At 38.3% G+C, this 22,469-nt stretch overlaps 2 protein-coding genes across 2 annotated transcripts in view; one reads left to right on the top strand and one right to left on the bottom strand.

The window, feature by feature from the left end:
• The window catches only part of LOC134848905 (transmembrane protein 272-like), a 230,231-nt gene that overhangs the window by 3,166 nt on the left and 204,596 nt on the right, over positions 1 to 22,469 (top strand). The gene's annotated exons all lie outside the window — the stretch shown is intronic.
• Positions 1,890 to 6,741, bottom strand: LOC134848327 (low-density lipoprotein receptor-related protein 2-like). Its single transcript, XM_063865726.1, has 8 exons — positions 6,600 to 6,741; positions 6,298 to 6,465; positions 5,732 to 6,134; positions 4,129 to 5,471; positions 3,817 to 4,050; positions 2,997 to 3,498; positions 2,600 to 2,740; positions 1,890 to 2,226 (listed from the first exon to the last, which is right to left on the bottom strand). The coding sequence occupies exons 1-8, from the start codon at positions 6,688 to 6,690 to the stop codon at positions 2,013 to 2,015; spliced, it is 3,096 nt and encodes a 1,031-aa protein (XP_063721796.1). The 5' UTR covers positions 6,691 to 6,741; the 3' UTR covers positions 1,890 to 2,012.

The raw sequence follows: 22,469 nt of genomic DNA, 5'->3' as shown, positions 1-22,469 counted from the left end.
AATTCGACCCCCTCACCATCCAAAGCAACTCCATTGGTAATATTTTGTGACAAAATTTTTCAAAAAAAGTTCTATGACAAAATGTTTGATCTAATTGAGGTCTTTTTAGTGTTCTGGGAGCGCTTGGAAAACCATTTTAGTCGGCCCTAAAAAAATTGCCAAAATTTTCGTAACTGTTTTTGAAATTTCGCCCCCCTACTCGAGGAAATCGTACATCCACCTGAACGTATTAATCAGTATCTTTAGCGTCTAGTAAAACAAAAATGAGACTAGGTATCTTGATTTGCTTAAATTTGCAACGACTTCTCTCGCACCGTAATTACCCGCATACCCGATAAAAATTGGCTAATTTTATATTTTTCAAATCTTCATTTATTAAAAAAAGGACAAACTAATTATTTTTTTTCACTATGGTGGTGCTTCCAGATGGTGCAAAATTTTTGTCATTAGCAACTAGTTGAAACCCTTGTGGCAGTAGAAACAATGATACCGAGCCCAAGTATTCTGTATTTTTCTTTGTGAGTGAGGAACAATAATGTATATCAGTTGACCAACATCCAAACTTTGTATATTTGAAGCGTTAATTAACCTCAAAAATTTGCGCTGAGTGTTTTTAGTAGTTTTTAATCCGAAAAAGGTTTCGAAACGCGTGAAAATGCAAAAAAAAAGCTTTTAGATAAAGCAGACATTTTAGATAAAAAAAACTGACGCTGCGCTTTATTTTTCACTAGTTTATTAAAAAATAGGTACACTAGTCGACAAACTTAGGCACCAAATCAGTCTTTTACTTTTTAAAGCTCAAAAACTCTTGTTTTTCAGTGTTCACTTTGAACAACATTTACCGCAAACTTTTGCAAAATTGATCGAGATCAAATGGTCAGAATTACCTTTAAGGAGTGTATTAATTTTGATTTCGAAGACTAGCCATTTCAATCAAGATCTGAAAATGCCAGATTTTTTTTTGTCAGATTACCTCAGCATCGGAGTGAACTCTTTTTTGAATTAACGGTAAAAAAAATTATTCATTATTCAGAATATTTTTTAGGAAGCAAGCTGAAATAATCAGTGTAAAAATTTGACTCAACTTGGCTCGTTCTACATGTTGACGCAATTTGAAAAATGTCTGCACAGGAAATGTCTGTACTTGTTAAAGTTTTTCTGAGCTTTGAAGTAAATATCGCGCTAAGCTTAGGGAACTAAACTCAGTTAATGGTACAAAACGCTTATTTTGCGGTTAATTTTGTCCACGAGGGTAACTTTTTTGATTAACATATTGCGATATTTACTTTTCTCGAATCTTGAGATGGTTTGTTTTGATTTGCATGGTCCTGGGCTATTCTGTCTGCTAGGTCATTGTTGAGTGGGGTACCTTTGTATAGGATAACTGGTTGTGATACCGCAATGTTCATGAAGACTTATCACGCTTTCATTAGTTAGCATACCAATTTTGACCACCATTGGACAGTATTTTACAGCAAAGTGAAGCCCTTGGGAATCCCACTGACCATGGACAGAACTTTTTTCCGAAATATCCTGCACACACACAGTTGGAGTAGTTATTAAGTGTTACCTTTAGGCGGAATTCGTCATAATCAAAAAACTAAAAAAACGCTGGTCAGAGGAACGATTCGGTGTTGAATTCTCCTGAACTCACCTGGATTCTCCTGAACTTTACTGTGAGTTTCTTTCCAGAAAATAAGATGGCAACATATTCGGCGGGTTTAAAATAGCGAATTTTTTAAAATAGAGAATTTTACGAATTTTTTGACAGTTTGATTTAACTGGAGATGTTCACTGAACTCGCTGATTGGACTAACGTTCGAACGTCCTTTTGCAAGGCTTTGTTTCCGGAATAATTCTGGGCCTACTTAGTTCAGATTTTGAAAAAGTTGTTAAAATAAACAATAAATTATGTTTACCAATACAATTGATAATCAACTTATTGTATTTATTTAATAATATACTGGCAAGTCTGTTTTGTGAGTTTCAGTTCAGTTATTTTGAGCTCCTGCTCACATGGCGTTCTCGCACACCTGTCGGATCTCATCCGATCCATCTGGACAGTCCTTCACGTGGTCACACAGACAGTTGGTGGGCAGACAGCGCGACTGGTCCACACAGAAATACTCCCCCACTCGGCAAGGGTTGTTGGGTACAATCAGAGTTCGGTTGCAGACCAGTTCGTCTGTCTTGTCGCCACAGTCACTCACTCCATTGCAGCAAGAGCTGAAATTCACAATCACTATTCATTTTTGGCACAACTTTTACAAGCTGAAATTCAATCAGTATTTCAATTTGGAATTTTTCTTTAATTTCTTAATTATCATGAGTTAGTTTTTTTATCCCGATTATTGCCAACGCGTAATTAAAACTTTTTGGCTCTTTTCCAATTGTACTTTTTAGTTGCTTTACGTGTTATGGCTTAACGCGTGATGCTACGCATGAAGTAAAAAAACTGTTCACAATTGTTAGTTTGTTCACCATTTGAAGTTTCGTTGCATCTGTGATAACGTTAAAATGATAAGGTTTCTAAGCTAAATATAGAAGGTTGAGGGGAAAATGAAAAAATGGTTTTTCAAACGTTCTCTAATAGCCTCACTTGATGTCAACGCATTCCCGGGTTTGCGAGCACTGGAACTGATTCTTGGGACAGGTCATGTCAATCGAAGGCCTCAAGTCACAATTCTTCTCGTCGCTTCCATCGAAACACTGTTTGTGACCATCACACACTTGGTTCCACCTCAAAATGAAAACTTATGTCCTTTTAAAGCCGGGGGTTTAAACATTTCAAATTACTGCTAAAAACTTAAAGCCGGGGGTTTAAACATTTCAAATTACTGCTAAAAACTTGGTTTCACTTGATTTAAATCCCAATTGTAGTTATATTTAGTGTTAAAACCCCAAAAAAGTGAATATATACTGAGGTATAACCCTTGAGTATTATTTCAGTTTTTAACCTCTCAGAACTTTCTCAATACGAAGTGATTAGAAAATACCTCAGACATCTTGAGTCGTCTCTGCACATGAATCCCTTGCACTGGTCAATTACAGTGCAGAATCTTCCTTCGTCAGCCCCGTCCGCACAGTCGTAGAACTCGTCACACAACTTGTGCAACTTCACACACAACCCATCGGAGCACATGAACTCGTCCATTTCACATTCGGGCACTGGAGGTGTTTTGTGGGGGAGGCAGAATTTGGCCTCGTCCTCTCCCTTTCGGCAATTCCAGACTCCGTCGCAGACGAATCGGTAATTGATGCACTCTCCGTTGTCGCACATGAACTCGTTTCTTCCGCACTTCGGTCCCTCGGGTTTCGGCGGAGCAGTCGGACAGAAGTCGGCCTCGTCATCCCCGTTTCGGCAGTCGTCTCGTCCGTTGCACACTTTGTCATGCGAGATACATTTTCCATCGGCACACTTGAATTCGTACAGTTTGCAGCTCTGATCTGGAGTCGGAGGTTCTGGGATCGGTTCACAGAAATCACCTTCATCTTCGCCTACAAAAGTTTGATAGTTCAAAACAATCGAGTACAAATCATTTAAATAATTTATAGAACTTATTATCGAGTACAAATCATTTAAATAATTTATAGAACTTATTGAAAAAGATGCGTGCGAGAACTTATTGAAAAAGATGCGTGCGAGAACTTATTGAAAAAGATGCGTGCGGTGCTAGACTTGGTCATCCTTTATTATATTGTTAAGGGACTCTATCTTTCCTGATTAAAACTCGTTTTTCTTCGATAAATTGCACGCTTTGGAAATCAAACTAGCTTCTGAAGTAATAAGTTTCTTTGAAGTTTCAGGAGTCATACCGCTATCGCAGTGCCACATGCCATCACAAACGAACGCCACTTTGATGCAGGTTCCATCAGCACACATGAAGTGGTCATTGTCACACAGAAGTCCAGGCAGGGGAGGGGCGTAAGTGGGACAGAACTCCCCCTCATCCTCACCCTCAGCACAGTTCTTCTTCCCATTGCACACTTTCAAGTGGGGGATGCAGCTGCCATCGATACAAGTGAACTCATCTACTTTGCAACGGGGCTCTAAAAAACATGAAAAGACATCTGAATTGATTGACTGCGCTGATTTGCAGGCATTTATACAGCTTCGCCTTCACTTACTGGGAGGTTCCACGGTAGGGTGGGGCTCGCAGAACTCATCTTCGTCATCACCATGGACACAATCCCATCTTCCGTTGCATACGTGGATGTTCGGGATGCAAGTTCCGTCACTGCACAGAAAGTGATTCTTGTCACAAATCGGGGCAGGGTAGGGGGTCGGAGCAGTCGGACAGTAGGGTCCTTCGTCCTCACCCAGAGCGCAATGCCACCTTCCGTCACAAACGAAGACCTGTTGGATGCAAGTTCCATCGGAGCAAGTGAACTGGTACTCATTGCAAGGCAAGGGAGCTTCAGGAGCTGGAGGAGGTCGACAGAACTCAGCCTCGTCCTCTCCCTTTTTGCAATTCCATTTTCCATCACACAGCCAAGTTTGAGGGATACAACTTCCGTCAGACACGCACAAGAACTCATTAACACTGCAACTAGGGGGTTCTGGGATGGGAGGTGGAGTTGGGCAAAATTGTCCCTCGTCTTCGCCGTTTCTGCAGTCTTTAACGCCGTCACACACCAGTCGAAGCGAGATGCAAGATCCGTCCTGGCAGATGAACTCGTTGGCTCCACACTTCGGTTTCGGAGCTGGGGGAGGGGGCTTCGTGGCACAATACTCTCCCTCGTCCTCGGCATAAATACAATCGGCTTTTCCATTGCATACTAAAGCCACCTGGATACATTTAGCATCGGCACATCGGAACTCGTTAGGTCCACAAATCGGGGGTGGCCTCACGGGCGGAGGGGTTGGGCAGAAGTCGCCTTCATCTTCGCCATTTTCACAATTGTTCTTGCCATCGCACAGGCTCGAGAGCGGGATACATTTGCCATTTGCACACATGAACTCATCGGTGTCGCAGGTCTTCGGGGGTTCTGGTTTATCCTTGATGCAGAATTTAGCTTCGTCTTCGCCGTATAAACAGTTCCACTCACCGTCACAGACACAAGAGAATGGTACACATTTTCCATCAGTGCATGTGAACTCATCGTTGAAGCATCTTGGGTTTGGAAGAGGGGGCAAAGGTTCCGGGCAAAAATCGCCCTCATCCTCTCCGTTTTTGCAGTTCCATTTAGCGTTGCAAACCAGATCCATTGACAGGCAAACACCATCTGTGCATGTAAATTGGTTCCTTGAGCAGTTGCCCCTCGGGATTATCTCCGGTTCAGGCGCCAAGCAGAACCGTCCTTCGTCTTCACCCCCGTGACATTGTGGGTTCCCGTCGCAGATGCATGAGGCTGGTAGACATGTTCCGTCGTTGCAGTGGAAGTCTGTCAAGTGGCAGTCTTGGGGGCGTCTCAAAGGCGGATTGATTGGACAGAAGTCGCCTTCGTCCTCTCCTCGCTTACAGTCGGGACTAAAACCCACATCGAATTAACCGTCATTCAATCGTCGAAGTATAAAGGGAGTTACAAAAAGTTTTTTTTCTTTGTTTCTATGAAACAGACTCTTATAGGATGAACGGCACAAAATAAAATTTCAGTATGAAACTATTCCGATTAGAATGACTAGGCACAATCCAAAATTGAAATTTCAAACCAAAATTTCAGTATGAACCTAGATTTGGATACTAGTAAACAGCATTTAAGGTCTCCTTAAGGTCTCCCATTAACTTACACAAAATCGCAGACTTTGTCGATCGGAATACAAGTTCCATCTCCACAATTGAACTGCCCACGCCGGCAACTCAAAACGACAACATCTGGGTCGACGCTGCAGAACTCGCCCTCGTCTTCGCCATTTTTGCACTCCCTGAATCCATTGCATACTGAGGTCAAATCGATACATTTTCCATCATTGCACGTGAACTCATTTCTGTTACAAGAGGGCTCCGGACATCCCTGCTCATCTGAGTTATCGAAACAGTCACTGAATGCATTACATACTCGAGAATGTGGGATACATTTGCCATCAGAGTGACACTCGAATCCCTTGCATGGTTCGGTTGGACAATTCATCTCGTCAGATCCATCAGGGCATTGATAGATGCCGTCACATTTCTTTCCAGGAATGCAAGATCCTATAATACAATTGGATAACATAGGAATCCTTGATATCTTAGTCTATTACTAGTGGACCTTTTAAGTTTTGGGGGCTGACTTCAACTTTCTCCCTCAAAATCTTGCTAGTTTCCAGTTTCCAGTGACTGGAATTGGGAAAACTGGAATTGGGAAACAACTTACCATCATTGCATTGAAGCTCCAAGCAGATCTGCGGTGGTTCAATCGGACACCCGCTTTCGTCAGATTCATCCTGACAATCCACAATCTTGTCACACTCGAATCTTAGAGGAATGCATTCTCCGCTCTTGCACTGGAACTGATTACTCGAACACTTTCTAGAAGCGTCGCCTAAAACAGGTTTTGATTCATCAATTTATTTCCCGAAGATTTTTATTTCCGTAAAATAAAAGATCTGCGTATTGTTTTCATAAAACTGCAAACGCAGGTCAAAAAACATAGTATTTATCAAAACTGGAACTTACTGCTCGTAATTAGGATCACTAAGCTGATGCTCAGAACAATCTCGCGCATGCACATTGTTTCCAGACGTCCAAATCCAGATCTTACTCGCATTAGATATTTCAGTTCAACCTCTCAGAAACTTCACTGCCAGAAAATGATTATTGTGTCTGCTCAAAAATTAGACGAGCTAGACAATTAATTTGTGAAATCGATTGCTTTAACAGGTACATTAATGACCTCATTGACCTTCCAAATTCAAAAAACATTGAACAGACAAAAGCAAGCTTGAATTTGATTAAGAGTTCTAAAATTTCCGTGAGTGAAAAATGTTGTTACAAAACATGAAAAAATGGACAATAAACGAAAGAATGTCTGATACTTAGAATGAAATAGCAGCTAAGAACTGAGTTCTAGCTCGGCCCTTATCGAATTTGGCAATGGCCAAATTAAGGATTCTGTTTCTTTGTAAACCATTTTCACGGCCAAAATGTGCATCTTTTCCAGAAACATGGATTGGGACACTTATATTGCTCAAATAAGGTGAAATTGATCAGTCTAAAAACATATACTTATAAAAAAAAGTAGCGGTACAAGCAATTACCAACAGAAGAACGTACATTTTTTATCAAGAGTTTTTGGAGACCGCAGTCAAGCGCATAGCACGTCAAGCCCATCGGCGACTTAGCTGTGAGTTTTACTATTCTCGAAGCATAAAAGGGCTTAAGAGTTCGTATATTGTGACATAACTAATAGCTTGAGTAATTTTTGCTGTAGTTTCATTATTCTGAAAGAAAAACACCAAATATAGACATGGAAGAGGGCCAAAACGTTGTGGTGCTAACTTTATCCAGCCACAAATGCTACAAAATTTCTATTTTAATTCCTTCTGCTCCAAATATCTGGAAAGCGGGCAAAATATTGAACTTCTAAAATAGTTTTAGCCGTTTTTGATGCACAGCCTTGACATTCGCTTTCTTTATCGTAATTTTATTTTTTCCAAAACTGCTTTCAGCAACTGTTTTTTTTATTTGGATGTCCATAAAATTTGTTATTTAGAATCAAATGGCGAAAATGTCCTTATCGAAAACTATTTTCCACATAAATTGATCAGCACTCGTCCAAAATCTAATGGTATAAGGAAATGCGAGCAGAATCAGTTCTTGATCAATAAGCAAACACCGAAACCTTCGAGTCTTCAAAAAAGTCAACAAGCCCATTATCCTTCGCAGAGAAGTGAAAAAAAACTCCTTCAACATAAAAATAAGAAATAAAGCCCTTTTCAAGAAGGGAATAAATTGTACAAAAGTTTTGAAATTGTTAATATTTAAATAATGATAGCTTGGGAGAACAGCGAAAAAGCAGTTCGTAGATTGCCCATTAAGGGATCTTAACGTTCTTAACTTAGTTTTTCTTGTTTTGCACGTTGAGCTGCTGTTGATTTCGTTGTTCCGACCATTTGAAAAATGGGAGAAACTTTGTATTTGGGTACATTAGTTTTTTTCAATTTTTTTTGTTTTCCACGCAAAATTACTACCACAAATAATCTTTGGAATGAGACGAGTGATACAAGAAACTGAAGCTTTTAATCGTGATACGAACGAATCAAAATTTTCAAGAAAAACTGGTTTAGAGTTGTTCACGCTAGAATTCACAAAATGTTCTGCAGAAAATTGAAAACTTGGTTCATTTAGGGTGGAGGATGTTAAGTTGATCCGTAATTTTTTCAAAAACTGTTGTCCATAGTTGTTTGTATTTGCATTTTGAGTTTGATTCCAAATGTAAGAAAAGTTTCAAACAACTTTCAATATAACGATCCTGCTGATAAATAATACATTACGTTTTGTTTTTCCAGAGATGTTTGAATAGCTTTCAATCAACGAACAATGAAACTGTTAGTATATTTTTTTTCAGTTCAAGATCAGACGAGGAGTTGAAATTTTTTAAATCATAGCCGGTCTTATTTGCTGTTGTTCAAAAGTTTAGCTGTTGTTCAAAAATTGTTTTCATATTCGTTATTGTTCCGACTTTCGATGAGAAAGTAACGGAATATTTGTGCTCGGGATGGGTTTTGGTTTTTTTTTCTTCAGACAAATTTTGACTTTTTAACTAGCCATTTTCGACGGATTTTTTTAATATCATTTAAAAAGTATTGTTGTCTTGAGCTTAAATTTGAAAAAATATTTTACCTGTGATCATTTTTCGTAAAGTTGTGGGGGTTTAAAGATTGCCATTTTGGCCAAATTGGTACAACTAACGCGCTATTAACGTGTAAGCGGAGATTTAATTCGTCTTAAAAATTGTTCCAAATTGGCTGAAAGAAGCTTATTTGCCATAACTGATTTGTTACAAGTAGCGAAATCTATCCTTTTAAACTTTATATGGCGTGTGGGGGCATGATTTTCATAAGAAATTTCGAATTTCACAGAGAAATTTTTTTCTATAACAGTTAATTTTTTATAGGTTGTTACTGATCCATAAACTTTAAAAAGCAGTACGGAACATTCAGGGCTTCGCCCTGACACGAGCAGTCTTGTGATAATTTGTTACGGCTTTGTTTCGGTAGTGCAAGTGGCAAAGTGGCATATGATTTCAGCTTCGTTTTTAAAAAAAATTGGCCGCCGTAAATATTGAGTTCTTTTTTAATTTCATTGAAAAAGTTTGAACTTTTTATACGGCAATTTGGTTGTTTTTCGTACGCTGTGTCAAGTTGAGGCCCCAATTTCAGAAAACCTTCAACTTATGACCCAGTTGTCTTGATAATTTCAACTGAAGATCTGTTGGCTGAGAGTTTTTTGAGACAAAACAGGCTTATTGATAATTTTGTCTGCTTCGCGCCTAGTGCTTTGCTTTTGATATATCTACTCTAGAGGTACTATTTGATATATCTACTCCAGAAGTAAATGTCAGGGCTCGGAGACAGGGCCCCGCAAAAATAACGTGTTTTGCAATGTAATAAATAAATATTTTCTAATAAAATTTTTTATTTTTATTTAAAATTATATCGCATTTTTTATTGCATGTGTTCTGCAATAACAAGTATTTGTTCCGAATTTCGATACGAAAGTAACGGAATATTTGTGCTCGGGGTGGGTTTTTTTTTCTTCAGACAAATTTCGACTTTTTAACCAGCCATTTTTGACGGAACTTTTTTATATCATTCAAAAGGTATTGCTGTCCTGAGCTTAAATTTGAAACGATATTTCACCTGTGATCATTTTTCGTAAAGTTATGAGGGTTTAAAGATTAACATTTTGGCTAATTTGACCAATTTGAGACAATTACCGCGCGATATAATTCGCGCTATTAACGCGTAAGCGGATATTTAATCCGTCTTAGAAATCGTTCCAAATTGGTTGAAAGAAGCTTATTTGCCATAATTGATTTGTTACAGTTAGCGAAATCTATTCTTTTGTTGTTTATATGGCGTGTGGGGAGATGGTTTTCTTGGAAAAAAATTTCAAATTTTAGAAAAAAAACTTTTCATTTTTTTTACATTTAATTTGTTAATGATATTTATGTTATTACTGCTCCATAAATCTTAAAAGGCAGTCAGAAAATTCAAGGCATCGCCCTGATAGGAGCAGTCTTGTTATTTTTTGTTTTGGTAATTTTTTGATAGCTGTCATTAATTTTTTATTTAGTTAAGTAATAGATTTACAGTGAGCTGGACAGGAGGCGGCCTTTGCTCTTCCGTTTCCATCTGTGTATTATGGGGGCTATTCTCATGGGCGAAGGACCGAATGGGCGAAAAACTCATAGGCGAAAGTCCAAAAACAAGAACAAGCGATAGCCAATAAAATGATTCAATCGCCGTTCAACTAAAAATAATCAAATGAAGCAATATTTGCTTCTTTTAAAACGAAACTCTTGAATTATAAAATTTGTTTCAATTTGACGGCGGTCAGTGACAATTGGAAAATTTTGCCTAAATATGCCGTTCTTGTTCGGCCAAATCCCTGGAAATGTTTACTTTCTTTGAGATTTTCAAGCTTTCTCTCCAAACTTAGGAATACTATGAATTATGATCGATTGATTTTTCTTTTCGCCCATTCGGTCCTTCGACTGAGACGGTGGCCAGTCAATAAGCAGAACGGTCTAAGAGCAGAATGAGTCCAAGAGCAGAAAAACAGAAAAATATCAATTTTAATAAGCTAATCGGTAAATTTATTATCAGAAATGTCAATAATTTGAGTAATTTATTCAAGAACTTAAAAAAAATCAATTAAAAAACTTAATGAGATTAGTCAGTTCATTCATAATTTGTTCGTTTTGTTGGTATTTTTTGAAGATTATAATAATTGTTTTTTTAATCAATTAGCTTCTATAAACCATTGTAAGTTAATAGGATCTACTTAACAATCTACCCCCTTTCAAAAAAAAGGGGGGGGATTATTAAGTAAATCCAGTCCATATTTTTCTGTTTTTCAGCTCTTGGACCCATTCTGCACTTTGACCATTCTGCTTATTATTCAGCCTCCGCCTGAGGGATTCCAACGTGCATTATCACAGTGATAAGTGAATAAACTGTTTACTCAGCTTGTGTTTTGCAGTTTATATGGACTGTACAGTGTCATTACTACGTCACCCTTCCCACTTTTATTTGATTGAACATGATAGAATGGTTCCTTAAACTGCAAAAGAGCCTGCGATTGAATTCTTTTTCTCTAAAAGATCGTTAGACGGAAGACTTCTTTTGGATGCAGCAATTGTTCACTCAAAAAACTTACTTTTCATTCCGACAATTACGGATGGAAATAATATCCCTGGAAAATGATGACGAAGATTAAAGTTTTGCTGAGGGGGTACTCGCAATGAAAAGCAAGTCGTAGACGAGCGAGAGCAACTGTTCGCTAAAGTGGAGACCCGGGTCGAGATCCCGCTCAAAACCGCTCAAGATTTGAGCGGTTTGAGCGGTTTTCCAGCAAGATTTGAGCGGTTTGAGCGGTTTGGGCGGTTTTTTTTGGAAAAACCGCTCAAACCGCTCAAATCTTGCTTAAAAAACCGCTCAAAAACCGCTCAAAAACCGCTCATTTCTTGCGGTGATTTTTGAACGGTTTTTCAAGCAAGATTTGAGCGGTTTTTGAGCGGTTTTTGAGCGGTCTTCCCGGGTCGAGGTCACAAACTCATGTCCATACTTTCGCGACAAATCTTTGGCATTTCCAGACTTTCCAGACCAAAATTAGGCATGTCCAGGCTTTGGCGACCAAAACATGGCATTTCCAGACTTTTGCGACCATGATGATCCGTTGCGACTATCGCGCCGAAGCAGAGGTGGCGCGACCAAAACATCGCGACTCATATTTGGTATGTCCAGACTCTCGCGACCAAGAGTTGCCATTTCCAGACTTTCGCGACAGAAAAACTAAGGCGCGACTTTCGCGACCTAGGCGGATATGGCGCGACCCTGCGAGTCAGGAAATGGCGTTACCGGCGTGACCAAACCTAGCTGTTTCCAGACTTTCCAGAACAAGATGGAGACTGCGCGACTTTCCAGACCAACATGGAGACGGCGCAACTTAAAGAAAGTTTTTCAGGGATTTCTCGACCCTGGTGGATACGGTGCGACTCGGGAAACGGTGCGCCCTCAGGTTTTTCTGCGATTTCGCGACCGAGGTGGAGACGGCGCTACTTTCCAGACCGAAGTGGAGATGGCGCGACCAGAATTAAGTTCCTCGCGACTGAGGTGGATACAGTGCGACTGTCCAGACTGAGGTGGAGACGGCGCGACCAAGATTATATTCCTCGCGACTGAGGTGGATACAGCGCGACTTTCCAGACCGAATTGGAGACGGCGCGACCAAAATAGTATTCCTCGCGACTGAGGTGGATACGGCGCGACTCTCCAGACCGAGGTGGAGACGGCGCGACCAAGATTGTTTTCCTCGCGACTGAGGTGGATTTGGTGCAACTTTTCAGACCAAGGCGGATACGGCTCAATTTTCCAGACCAATACGGAGACGGTGCGACTTTCCAGACCGAGGTGGAGACGGCGCGACCAATATTTTATTCCTCGCGACTGAGGTGGATACGGTGCATCTTTCCAGACCAATGCGAGGTCGGGCGTCTTTTCAGACCAATGCGGAGGCAGCGCGACTTTTCAGACCAACGAGGAGACGGCGCAATTTTTTAGACCGATGCGGGGACGGGCGACATTTCAGACCAATGCGGAGACGGCGCTACTTTTCAGACCGAGGTGGAAACGGCGCAACCAAGATTATGTTCCTCGCAATTGAGGTGGATACGGTGCGACTTTCCAGACCAGGGTGGAGACGGCGCGACTTTTCAGACCAAGGCGGAGACGGCGCGACTTACCAGACGGAGGTGCAGACGGGGCGACCTAGATTATATTCCTCGCGACTGAGGTGGATACGGTGCGACTTTCCAGACCATCGCGGAAACGGCGCGACCAAGAAACCATTCCTCGCTACCAAGGCGGAGGCGGCGCGACTTAACAGACCATGGCGGAGACGTCGCGACATTTGAGACCAATGCGGAGACGGCGCGACTATCCAGACCGAGGGGGAGACGGAGCGACCAAGATTATATTCCTCGCGGTTGAGGTGGATACGGTGCAGCTTTCCAGAACAAAGTGGAGACGGCGCGACTTTTCAGACCAAAGCGGAGCCGGCGCGACTTTTCAGAACAAGGCGGAGAAGGCGCGACTTCATTCTGGACTTAAATTAGCAAAATTTGTTTTCGGTAAGTAACACTCAACGAGTATTGACCTAATTTAAGAAAAAACAGAACCAAAAACTCTTCAAAATACTTCGAAGTTGGTCAAAACTTTTGTTTTCAAGTCAATTTTTTTCCTTTTTTGAAATTCAAAAAATCAAAAAATATTTCCTCAACAATTTCTGAATACCAAAAAAACTCAGTGTGGGTACTTTTTAGCCGTATGTATAAATTTATAAATCTAGTTGAGAAAATTTCATATTTTTTTCTTTTCTCCGAGTAAACGTCAAAAATGCTTTTCTTTGAACAACCGACAAAACGGATAACTGCTGAAACAATTTTTAAATGATTTCGCTTTTCTTGTAACTTATTCAGAAACCTTGCTTCCAGAGAAATCCAAAGATGTATAATACTTCATATCTTCTTCTTAGAAAATCCCAGAAACTAGAAACATTCATGCTGAAATCTCGAAAAAGTCACTTTCGCGACAGAAAAACTAAGGCGCGACTTTCGCGACCTAAGCGGATATGGCGCGACCCTGCGAGTCAGGAAATGGCGTTACCGGCGTGACCAAACCTAACTGTTTCCAGACTTTCCAGAACAAGATGGAGACTGCGCGACTTTCCAGACCAACATGGAGACGGCGCAACTTAAAGAAAGTTTTTCAGGGATTTCTCGACCCTGGTGGATACGGTGCGACTCGGGAAACGGTGCGCCCTCAGGTTTTTCAGGGATTTCGCGACCGAGGTGGAGACGGCGCTACTTTCCAGACCGAAGTGGAGATGGCGCGACCAGAATTAAGTTCCTCGCGACTGAGGTGGATACAGTGCGACTTTCCAGACTGAGGTGGAGACGGCGCGACCAAGATTATATTCCTCGCGACTGAGGTGGATACAGCGCGACTTTCCAGACCGAAGTGGAGACGGCGCGACCAAAATAGTATTCCTCGCGACTGAGGTGGATACGGCGCGACTCTCCAGACCGAGGTGGAGACGGCGCGACCAAGATTGTTTTCCTCGCGACTGAAGTGGATTTGGTGCAACTTTTCAGACCAAGGCGGAGACGGCTCAATTTTTCAGACCAATACGGAGACGGTGCGACTTTCCAGACCGAGGTGGAGACGGCGCGACCAATATTTTATTCCTCGCGACTGAGGTGGATACGGTGCATCTTTCCAGACCAATGCGAGGACGGGCGTCTTTTCAGACCAATGCGGAGGCAGCGCGATTTTTCAGACCAACGAGGAGACGGCGCAATTTTTTAGACCGATGCGGGGACGGGCGACATTTCAGACCAATGCGGAGACGGCGCTACTTTTCAGACCGAGGTGGAAACAGCGCAACCAAGATTATGTTCCTCGCAATTGAGGTGGATACGGTGCGACTTTCCAGACCAGGGTGGAGACGGCGCGACTTTTCAGACCAAGGCGGAGACGGCGCGACTTACCAGACGGAGGTGCAGACGGGGCGACCTAGATTATATTCCTCGCGACTGAGGTGGATACGGTGCGACTTTCCAGACCATCGCGGAAACGGCGCGACCAAGAAATCATTCCTCGCTACCAAGGCGGAGGCGGCGCGACTTAACAGACCATGGCGGAGACGGCGCGACATTTGAGACCAATGCGGAGACGGCGCGAATATCCAGACCGAGGGGGAGACGGAGCGACCAAGATTATATTCCTCGCGGTTGAGGTGGATACGGTGCAGCTTTCCAGAACAAAGTGGAGACGGCGCGACTTTTCAGACCAAAGCGGAGCCGGCGCGACTTTTCAGAACAAGGCGGAGACGGCCCGACTTCATTCTGGACTTAAATTAGCAAAATTTGTTTTCGGTAAGTAACACTCAACGAGTATCGACCTAATTTAAGAAAAAACAGAATCAAAAACTCTTCAAAATACTTCGAAGTTGGTCAAAACTTTTGTTTTCAAGTCAATTTTTTTCATTTTTTGAAATTCAAAAAATCAAAAACGATTTCCTCAACAATTTCTGAATACCAAAAAAACTCAGTGTGGGTACTTTTTAGCCGTATGTATAAATTTATAAATCTAGTGGAGAAAATTTCATATTTTTTTCTTTTCTCCGAGTAAACGTCAAAAATGCTTTTCTTTGAACAACCGACAAAACGGATAACTGCTGAAACAATTTTTAAATGATTTCGCTTTTCCTGTAACTTATTCAGAAACCTTGCTTCCAGAGAAATCCAAAGATGTATAATACTTCATATCTTCTTCTTAGAAAATCCCAGAAACTAGAAACATTCATGCTGAAATCTCGAAAAAGTCACTTTTTTTCATTGATTTTCCTAATTTTTTTTTCATTCCAGCTTTAAACTAGCATTTCTTCTTTCTGCGAAGTAACTTTCAACAAATATCAACCTAGATTCAAGAAAAATTGGCATAAAATTTTTTGCGAAATGCTTCAAAATAGGTCAAAACTTTTTTAGTTTTCAAGTCATTTTTTTCCCTCTTTTTTAATTTCAAAAATTTATTAAACAGTTTCTCAACAACTAGAGGTTGTTAAAAACTGTTCTATACACCAAAAAAAATCTCAGTGTGAGATCTTTCTAGCCGTATGTATAGATTTTTAAATCTATAAATGGAAATTTGATATTTTTGCGTTTTTTCCGAGAAACCGCCAAAAAGGCTGTTTCGTTGATACCCGACAAAACGGATAACTGCTTAAACAATTCCCAATGAATTCGCTTTTCTTGTACCTAATTCAAAAACCACGCTTCGAGAAAAATCCAAATACGTATATTACTGCATATCTTATTCTTAGAAAATCCCAGAAACTAGACATTTTCATGCGGAAATCTCGAAAAAATCACTTTTTTTTCATTGATTTTTCTGATTTTTTTTCATTCCAGCTTTAAACTAGCAATTCTTCTTTTTCTGAAAAAACTTTCAAGAAATATCAACCTAGTCCAAGAAAAGTTGGCATCAAACTCTGTTCGGAATGCTCCAAAATAGGTCAAAACTTTTTTAGTTTTCAAGTCAATTTTCTTCCTTTTTTTTAATTTCAAAATTTTATTAAACAATTTCTCAACAACTAAAGGTTGTTAAAAACTGTTCTATATACCAGAAAAAACCCCAGTCTGTGATCTTTCTAGCCGTATGTATAGATTTATAATTATACATAAGGGAAATTTGATATTTTTGCGTTTTTTCCGAGAAACCGCCAAAAAGGCTGTTTTCTGGATACCCGACAAAACGGATAACTGCTTAAACAATTCCCAATGAACTCGCTTTTCTTGTACTTCATTTAAAAATCACGCTTCGAGAAAAATCCAAATATGTATAATTATTCATATCTTATTAATAGAAAATCCCAGAAACTAGAAACTTTCATGCTGAAATCTCGAAAAAATCACTTTTTTTTCATTGATTTTTCTGATTTTTTTTTTCATTCCAGCTTTCAACTAGCATTTCTTATTTCTGTGAAGTAACTTTGAACAAATATCAACCTAGTTTAAGAAAAATTAGAATCAAAATCTATTCAAAATACTTCAAAATCAGTCAAATTTTTCTTAGTTTTCAAGTCAATTTTTTTCATTTTTTTTTTAATTCAAAATTTCGAGAAACAATTTCTCAACAACTAGAGGTTGTTGAAAATTGTTCTATACACCAAAAAAAAGCCCAGTGAAAATTCTTTCTGCCTGTATGTAAAACATTATTAATCTACTTTTGGAACTTTAATATTTTTGCGTTTTTTCCGAGAAACCCCCAAAATTGCATTTTTTTGGATACCTGACAAAACGGATAACCATCAAAACGATTCTGATTTTTTCTTTATGATTTTAACGTGTTTGGAAAGAACTCTTCAAGAGGTTTCCAAACATGTATAATACTTTATATAGTTTCTTTTGGAACATTGAGAAAGTAGACATTTTTTTGCTCGAAACGGCTGTTTTGCACTTTCTTGTTAAAATGAACCAATAAAAAAAAAAAAAAAAAATTCGATAAAAAATGATAAATTTTCGATTTGAAAGAATATTATGATCTTTGATATCGCTATGCATGGTCAAATGAATCATTGTTGCAAATAATTGGTTGTACGTGCTTGGTTGTACGTAGTTTTTGCACGTGCTTTTTATTTATACAATATACACGCGGTTATTATTTTATTACACATTTGTCCATTTATTGGATGTTTAATTTACTCTTTCTTCTTCTTAAATAATTGGTTGCAAAATGGCAGCGTCCTCAAAACCGCAAAAAAACCGTGATTTTTAGGATTTTTTGGGTGACACCTATCGAAAAAAATTTTGTGCCCTTAGAGCTTTCGAATGCTTTCTCTAAATATTTATTCGGGTCGGAAACTGAGCTGGTGTGAATGATCAACTTCGGCCGCAACGAAGATTTTTAAATTTTTTTTAGATATAGCTAAATAAATTCCTTGAGTGTTGTAGAATGCAGTGCAAGTGTTTTTGATAGTTCTTCATTGCGGAAGAAGTTCGGAAGTCACGTTAGCTCAGGTTCTGACCCAGTTAATTCAAATTAATATTTTTAAAAACGTCCCCGAACGGGTTCAGTGGAACTGATGGGGTGGGACTTACGATCGTGCCCCCCACATCGAAGTTCACACATGGGGGGGGGCACGATCGTAAGTCCCACCCGTACGGTCGTGCCCCCCACATCGAAGTTCACCCATGGGAGGCACGATCGTACGGGTGGGTCAACTTCGAATGGTTGAACTTCGAAACTGGGATGATAGAATGGTGATGAAGAAACACTTTTCATGAATTGGAAAGTGATGGAGGATTATTTACCAAGATAATTTAGCACGAGTTTTTTTTATAAAGTGAATAAATGACCATGTCTTTCAGTTAATTATGACTCAATCAGATACCGAAATTATATTATCAGGAGAGACATTTGAATTGATTCCAGCAGCGATTTTAACCGGGATACTCAAAAACACAACTCATTTTAGACAAGCTAAAATTCAACTAGACGAACATCGACAGCATGCTATTTCTAAAGTTCAGCGATTTTTCCAAGATCAAAATGTAAAGATGGAACTACAGCGAGTAGAAAAGGCTCAGAAAGAGCTAAAGGAGTGGATAGCCAGCAATCCACCAAGCGTGATAGCCGAACAACAAAGAAAGTTTCGAGAAGTGATGGAATCTATAGCGAAGTCAGACGAAGAAAAGCGTGAAATGTTGCGTAATTACAAAATACCGAAAATATGTATCGACTACTATGATGTAGACTTCAATGAGTTGGCGAATATAGCCATACATACTAAACAGCGAAGGCTAGCAGTAACTTCAACAGTGCAGTTAACGGATGAGATAACGGTGAATGATGAGGTTGATGTATCGGAATTGTCAAGTCACATCTTCAAACAACATAAACAAACAACAGGAAGTCCCCATGTCCAAACAACATCGAGTAATTATGTTCATACAACATCAGTTAGCAACATTGAACGAGCCAAGGCTGTGAAGCTTGGTGACGTGAAGATGCAAATCCTCAGGCTCAGAGATGTCAATGTTGTGAAGTTACGTAAAATAATGAATCCTGAAAACCAGCTGGCCATTTTTGGGGACTCAATCCTTTCAGGTGTGTGCGCTCAAAATGTTGATAGTTATTTTGTTTCGGGCGCGAGACCATTAAACATTCTCCCAGCACTCTACAACATCGATTTGAGTGAGTATCACTGTATTGGCTTTCTCATAGGATCAAACGGCCTCACCAGCTTTCGAAATTTGGCTCGGATGAAGCCGATAAGCGTGTACAAAGATATTACTCGGCTGGTCAATTATGCAAGTTTATTACGTTTTTTGCCTTCCCAATTCTGGTGCTCCTTTGTTCCTTTTAAGTTCTGTATTTAAGTTTAGTTGGCTTCTACTTTTTATATTACCGCGTCAGTATCCAACGGTGCTACTTTTTCTTTTGAGAGTTTCTGTTAATTTTGATACTTTATCCAGTATCCAACGGTGCTACTTTTTCTTTTGAGAGTTTCTGTTAATTTTGATACTTTACAGTTTTAACTCCCATGGATCTTTGAATTTACATTATGCAAGCGACTACACAAATGTTGCGGTTTTTGGTGTTTTGCCCAGGTCAGATCGTTACGCTATGCGCGAAAACTGCCAAAAGTTGAACCAAATTTTGTGCCAGCATTTTAAAGAACGTTATATTTCCCCGCATGGTATGCTCGAATCGGATCTCTCGGACAATATACATCTTAGCGTTGAAGGCGCCCGGAAATTCGTCGTCAGAGTGATACCTCGATTTAAAAACCAAGCATGGAATACAATTCCTTTTTTGCCAGCAAAGAAATTCAAATGAAATACGATAGTTTTCAAACCAAGTTTTCTTATCCAACTGTTTTGATGTTGAGCTTAATATATTGAATGTTTTCCTTTCAAGTTTTGACTGTTTATGAAGCTGAGACCTGTGGTCTCTGCGGTGACTCAGGTCACAAAGGCAACAATTTATTACAAATCGGAGTACTAGACTAATTTTTTTTTTGAAACGCTAAGACCGCTGGTCTCTGCGATGACTCAGGTCACAAAACAACAAAGTATTACAAATCGGAGTACTAGAGTAATTTTTTTGGAAACGCTAAGACCGCTGGTCTCTGCGGTGACTCAGGTCACAAAGCAACAAAGTATTACAAATCGGAGTAGTAGAATAAATTTTTTGGAAACGCTAAGACCGTTGGTCTCTGCGGTGACTCAGGTCACAAAGCAACAAAGTATTACAAATCGGTACTAGACTTTTTTACTGGAAACTAAATTACAAAATGAAAAAATAGGAAAAACTAAAGAAAAGTAGAACAGACTAGGTTAGACAAATACACATACGTACATTTATACATATACACAGACATACACATACATACATAAATATATATATGTAAATATATCTACGTACATACATACACATAAAAAACATATACATATTTATACATAAACCCATACAAAAATATACACTTACAATCATATGCACACACTTACCTACACACATACTTACATATATATATATATAAATAAATCTACAAATAATAACACATACACACAGGCTCATTCAAGCACATACAAACGTGTACATGCATAAACAAATACACTTACACACATATGCACATACATACATATACACATACATACATACATACATACATACATACATACATACACACATACACATATGGATACATATATAGATAATTACATACATGGATGCACTTTTACATAATTACATACATACATAGATGCATACACACATACTTATATGGAAACATATATAGATAATTACATACATGGATGCACTTTTACATAATTACATACATACATAGATGCATACTTTAATAGATACGTACATTTATCCATTGATACATATATACATACTTAGATGCATACTCACATACATAAACACACGTAGATACAAACATAGATACATTAAATCATAAAAGATTTATATATAGATACATACAAACATACTTAAATGCCTACATAGGTAGATACATACATACATAGAGACATATCAATATACATACTTATATACAGATACAGATAGACATAGATACATTCATACATAGGTACATACATACTTAGATGCATACACACATGGACACTAATAGTAATATACATACATATAACACACTTATAAATACAAATACTTTCATACCTGAATACATATCTACATACAAACATACATACATACATACATACATACATACATACATACATACATACATACATACATATATACATACATTACACACATTACACTCATACACATACCCATAAACATACTTATACATATATACATAATTACGTGTACATACATACATATATACAAACATTTACACATACATTCATAGCTACATACACAGCAACATACATAGATACATACTTACATACAACTTACATGCATACATTAATGGATACGTACATAAATACATCGATACATATATACATACATAGATACTTGATTACATACATAAACACACGTAGCTACATACTTAGATATATACATACATACTTGAATGTCTGCTTAGATAGAAACATACATTCATACATACATACATACATACATACATACACACTTACATACATACATGGATACATACATAGATAAGTACATACATGGATGCACACATACATAATTACATACATACATAGATGCATACATTAATAGATACGTACATACATGCATTGATACATATATACTTACATACATAAACACACGTAGATACATACAAGGTTCATACATAGATACATACATAGATATATACATACATATTTACATACATATTTAAATGCCTACATAGATAGAAACATACATACATAGATACATACATGCATAGATACATACATACATGGATACAAACATATATACACACATACATACATAGATACATATCAATATGCATACATATATACAGATACATATAGACATAGATACTTTCATACATAAGTGCATACATATTTAGATGCATACACACATACACACTTATAATTTTATACATAGATACATACATTGAGACTTACATAATTACATACATTGCTACATACATAGATAAATACAGATACATATATTGATGCATACATAGATAGACACATACTTACATGAAAATATACATAAATGCAAACATGCACTTCCGCTCACATTCAAACAAATAGAAATTATACATACATGCACATACCTATACACATGAATACTGATATTTACATACCTAAACACATACATAAACATACATTCATTCATACATACACTTAAATACCCATTCACATAAATGATATATATATGAATATATTTAGATATATACACGTACATACTTACATACACATAAAAAACATAAACAGATTTAAACAAATACACATACAAAAATATACAAAAATTAAATCGTTTTCACATACTTACCTACACACATACTTACAAATAAACTAACATAAATCTACATATGCATACACTTACACACATGTACATGCGTAAACAAATACACTTACATACAAATGCTTATACATTTACACATACATACATATACACAGACATACACATAAATACCTACACATAAATATATAACAAGATAAATATACATAGATACATACATAGATACATACATAGATACATACATAGTTACATACATAGATACATACATAGATACATACATAGATACATACATAGATACACACATAGATACAAACATAGATAAATACATAGATACATACATAGAAACATACATAGATACATACATAGAAAC

This window comes from Symsagittifera roscoffensis, chromosome 6, assembly GCF_963678635.1.
Source record: "Symsagittifera roscoffensis chromosome 6, txSymRosc1.1, whole genome shotgun sequence".
Classification (NCBI taxonomy): Eukaryota; Metazoa; Xenacoelomorpha; order Acoela; family Convolutidae; genus Symsagittifera; species Symsagittifera roscoffensis.
The sequence above is the reverse complement of the archived record's forward strand: the minus strand, read 5'-3'. Positions and strand labels throughout refer to the sequence as shown.

What these genes read in the sequence shown, in the direction of transcription:
- LOC134848327 (XM_063865726.1), bottom strand. Translation starts at nt 6,690, where the DNA reads ATGCGAGTAAGATCTGGATTTGGACGTCTGGAAACAATGTGCATGCGC. An exon ending in GGAGCTTCAATGCAATGATG is followed by an intron (nt 6,135 to 6,297) that starts GTAAGTTGTTTC and finishes ATTGTATTATAG; the next exon opens with GATCTTGCATTCCTGGAAAG. An exon ending in CATGTGGCACTGCGATAGCG is followed by an intron (nt 3,499 to 3,816) that starts GTATGACTCCTG and finishes AAACTTTTGTAG; the next exon opens with GCGAAGATGAAGGTGATTTC.